The sequence below is a fragment of the Zingiber officinale genome, chromosome 9A (genome assembly GCF_018446385.1).
Source record: "Zingiber officinale cultivar Zhangliang chromosome 9A, Zo_v1.1, whole genome shotgun sequence".
Classification (NCBI taxonomy): Eukaryota; Viridiplantae; Streptophyta; class Magnoliopsida; order Zingiberales; family Zingiberaceae; genus Zingiber; species Zingiber officinale.
In genome coordinates, this window is record NC_056002.1 from 39,693,891 (window position 1) to 39,698,285 (window position 4,395).

General features: G+C 47.3%; 1 protein-coding gene across 1 annotated transcript; it reads right to left on the reverse strand.

Moving 5' to 3' along the window:
* Positions 1-2,525: 2,525 nt before the first annotated feature.
* Positions 2,526-3,864, reverse strand: LOC122020917 (9-cis-epoxycarotenoid dioxygenase 1, chloroplastic-like). The gene has a single exon (XM_042578960.1). The coding sequence runs from the start codon at positions 3,801-3,803 to the stop codon at positions 2,526-2,528; it is 1,278 nt and encodes a 425-aa protein (XP_042434894.1). The 5' UTR covers positions 3,804-3,864.
* Positions 3,865-4,395: the final 531 nt, after the last annotated feature.

Sequence of the window (4,395 nt, forward strand, 5' to 3'; positions counted from 1 at the left end):
GAATCAAGAGGGAGTATTGATAAATTGTTTTAAAATTAATAATTGAGTTAGTGGGTTGATAAGGTGATAATGAGTGGTAGTAGTGTTATTTAGTGGTTAAAGGAAAAAATATCTATGTTCAATGTATTTACATTAGTTGAGATAGTGGAGTAAAATTATAAAATCAATGGTAATTTGTTATGAGTTATATATGTAAGTAGCTTATAAATATAAATTACATGTTTTACAAATGGAATATTGAAATTGAAAAATTATTGTGTTCCACTTGTTTGTTCTTATCATGTGATCCTACTCCTTTTTAGCTAACAGAAAGCCAACTGCCTTAAACCTCTTTTCAAAACCTTGAGGTAGAGAAAGTCTATCTCCTTGCCTTTGTAATGTTACATGATACAAGTTTAACACACGTCATGCCTCATATGATAACCTGTTTTCCATTGTGCGATATCACTTCTTCAGTCCTGGTATCTTTCTAAGTATCATACAACTTGCATAGTTTAGATTTTGGTTCAGACAATGAAAATACATCTCAGTCAACTGCATAGTTTTAACATCCTAATGAGTATGTAAAAAGACTCATTGAACTTGTTCGATATCTTGTTAGTTATTCTTATTATCTCGAATTATCTTTTAACCATAAGTGTTTTAGATGATGTACATGGTGCATTTTGAGATGGTTTACAATGTGCACACTGACTGAAATCGGTCCCTATACTAATTTCCTATACCAATGTCACCAATTATGTGGGATGGAAAATAAGATATATTTAAAAGAATCTAGTAAAGCACATACATGCATCCTGATACAGTTTGTAAGCACCTCCTAACTGTTCCATATCAAACTTTAGTGAAAGGCGGCCTTAATTTAATTGTGTCATTAAAACACAGCTGCTTGAATGGTTTTTTTTTTTTTTTGTTGTCAAATACACGCATCACGTTGTTTTTGTTTTACACAATATGGTATATGATAGTATATGGTGGAATTCCCACCTATTGGTTTCTCACGGTCGGCCCAGGACCACATATATGAGGAGGTTGATCCTATCCAAAAATAGATAGAAGTGGCTGAGTGGAAATGCGGTTCTAATGTTGATTAAAGAAAGACTTTGTCCTGTGTGTCACAACGAAGGTTAGTTGTCAGGTTAAGAAAGGGATCTCCAATATTGATCCTCTTATATTTATCTCAGTGATCGAGTAGATGAATAGTGGAATGAATAATAGCTACAAACGTATCTAAAGAATGTAACATCACATACCTATATTTATAGATGGAGATTCCTTTTTATAGTACTTTGTGGTGTCTATGCACAAAACTCAAAGTATTTTCCAAAAAGATCATACCATAAAGAAGTTCTGACTTTTTTTCTCAAAATGGACTCGTAATCTTTGTGATTAACAGGGTGAAAGCTTAGAATGTGCATATTACATGTAGAATATTCTTTATCCTCCGCGGCACAAAATGTCAAAAAAGAATACGAGACCGATGAGCTACATGACCATAATAATCTACTTTCTCCAACCGACCGAGTCACTGGAATAGTCTAATCCGTCATCCCTCTCAAGAGGTACTCGGTCAGCTTTTATGAATCTGATCGATGATTCGACTTTCACTTGGCTTCTTCAATTGCGTTAACGTTAGAGATCTTAAACAGACTGAGTGCCTAGCTGACGTATGGTCCGATTGGTTAGACCACACTATCGAGCTAACTTTGTGTACTATTTTTGAATCAGGGATAAAGTTGGCTCAGTAAAGTACTGACTTAGCTCAAAACTCCATGAATGTCGTGTGGATGAGCGTCCGATCGGACACTCAGTTCAATCAGTTTGACGGATCGGTCGGCTATCTCTCGATCGAAGCCATTATTCACGCTGATTTTAAAGGTTGACTCTTCCCTATTTTTGACCACCTTGTCATCCAATCCTCTTAACTTTAATCTAGCTTAGAGGCCCTCACTTAATCAATCGTCATATTAGAAGTAAATCGAAAAGTTTTAGTTGGCCAATCGAAAATTTTTTAATTGGCCAGCGCACGGTACACAACATATATATGAAATTATTGCCCATGTTATTTGAAGAAAATTAAAAGTTATGTTTCGGATACCAAGAATGCACTAGTTATAAGATGTGAATCTAATATCTCCACATGAGAAATTTTTTTTTTTTTTTTTTAGATTCAATAATTTATTAGGGTTTTAGAACAGGATTGTCTGTCAATAATAGAATAGAGATGAAATCTCAATATCTAATTCTAATCAGAAACAGAACAACGACCCCACAAGGAGACAAAGATGTCGGCGGTGCCTTTCAAGCACGGACTGCTCCACCGCCCTCGCCGGCCGCCGGGCGCCGCCAGCAAACACGTCTGCAGTTCACCATTCTCTCTGTTCGCCTGTCAAATTCTGTGTGACTAAAAGGGAAAGAATAGATTGTATTGACGAAACAAATACATTATCTATGAATCTAACTATCTTCTGTTATGTATCGAAAGTAAAGAATTCTCTTCTACAGGGGAAAATAGGGGGAGAAAGTTAGGCTTGCTGCTCCAAGTCGTTAGAGGAGATGAAGGTGCCGTGGAAGCCGTAGGGCACGCGGGAAGGCAGCCTGACGGTGGCCTCGAGGTTCAGATTGCCGGCGTTGACGATCATCAGCTTGGACTCCTTCGTTCTCTCGTCGTGCACGAAGCAGAGCACGTGGCCGTCGTCCTCGCCGCCGTCAGCTGCGTCCTCTCTCGGCACGAAGCACGGCTCGCCGCCATACTGGCCGTCGCCGAAGATGAAGTTCTTGGCGTCGCCGTTGAGGAGGTCGACCTTGGCGAAGCCGGAGACTCTCGGCCACGGCTCGGCGATGGCGAGGTAGGCGTAGCGGGTTTTCCGGCCGAGGAGGTTCCGGTTCACCATTCCGGCTTCGAGGTTTAGCGGCTCGGTCGGGTTGAGGATTGGCCGGCGTGTCGAGCTGCCGGTTCGGAGGTCGAGCCGGATCTCGGAGAGGACGCTTTTGAGGCTCTCGTCGGAGTCGTTGAAGACGGCGTCCGGCGGCGTCATGCAGGAGCCGATGACGACGACTTCGCCGGTGGCCGTCTCCTCCCACGCGTTCCACAGGTGGAAGCAGAAGCAATTCGGGACGTCGACCCACCGGATCTCCGAAGCGTCGGCGGCGTACTTGGGGAGGACGCCGAATCGGGCGGTCTTGGTCCGGTCGTAGACCACCGGCGAGCCACCGCGGACCATCTCTTCCAGCTTGAACACCACCTGCTGATCCGGGATGACCACGTGGCGCTCGGTGATGGCGAAGTCGTGCATCATGGTGGGTTGCTGGAGGGGGATCTCCAAGTCGGCGGACTTCCGGCCGTCGGGGGAGACGTAGAAGTACTTCAAGTAAGGCTTCCGAATGACGTCGTAGCTGAGGGCGAAGAGCTCGCCGGAGACCGGGTCGACCTTGGGATGCGCGATCATGGAGGTTTCGAGCTCGCCGTCGAAGTCATACCGTCCGACCGTCTCGAGGTCGCCGTCGGGGGTGACGCGCACGTGGTACGGCAAATCGTCCTCGGACATAGCGAGGAGGCGGCGGTTGAAGTAGACAAGGCCGGCGTTGGCGACGCCCATGCCGCGGCTTCCGTCCACCAGGCCGAAGCGGGTGCGAGCGTAGAAGAGCAGCAACCTCGCTATCCCGGAGTGGCCGTGGAGCTCACCGACGGCCTTGGGGAACACTGGACGCCCCACCAACCGCTCCTGCCGGAGCCGCTCTGTCTCCGTGAACCGGCACGCGTAGCCGGCGCGGCCGCCGTGGAGGTGCACCGCGTGGACCATTCCATCCCCGTCAAAGAAATGATGCCCGGCGACTGGCTCAAACAGGGGATTCGCACCGTTGCGGACGTACACCCCATCAAGCGACGCCGGTATCTGTCCTTCCACGGGGAGGTCATGGCAGGGGGCGCGCTCGTCGACGGGCGCGAAGTTCCCAGCGATCTGGAAGGCGGGGTCAGCCGTCTTCGGCAGCGGCCGATGGCGTTCGAGCAGGTTCGACACGAAGACCTCTTCAACGGCATCTAGCGCGGCGGCCGCGAACTGCTGTAGAATGTTCCAATTAGGCCCCGCCGGCTCCTTCTGGTAAGGAATCTTCCAATGCGCCGGCGAGGAGAAGTTGACGCGGGAATCAGAAGAAGCAGAGCACCGACTTCTCCTCCACCTCGCCATCGTCAATGCCTGCTTCCTCCCCGCCTTCACGCCCAACTGCGGACTACAGTGCGGTTTGGAGATCGAATTAACCGCAGCAGAAGCCATCGATCCGGTGGAAAAACTTTGAACCGCTGCTAAATCGCTAAAATCGTTAAGCAGTTGTTGAGGACGCCGTTGATCGAGGACAGCACGGTATTTATAGGCGAGGGAACGGCCAAAGTCT

Excerpts from the sequence above, each read along its gene's own strand:
- LOC122020917 (XM_042578960.1), bottom strand. The coding sequence starts at position 3,803 with ATGGTCCACGCGGTGCACCTCCACGGCGGCCGCGCCGGCTACGCGTGC.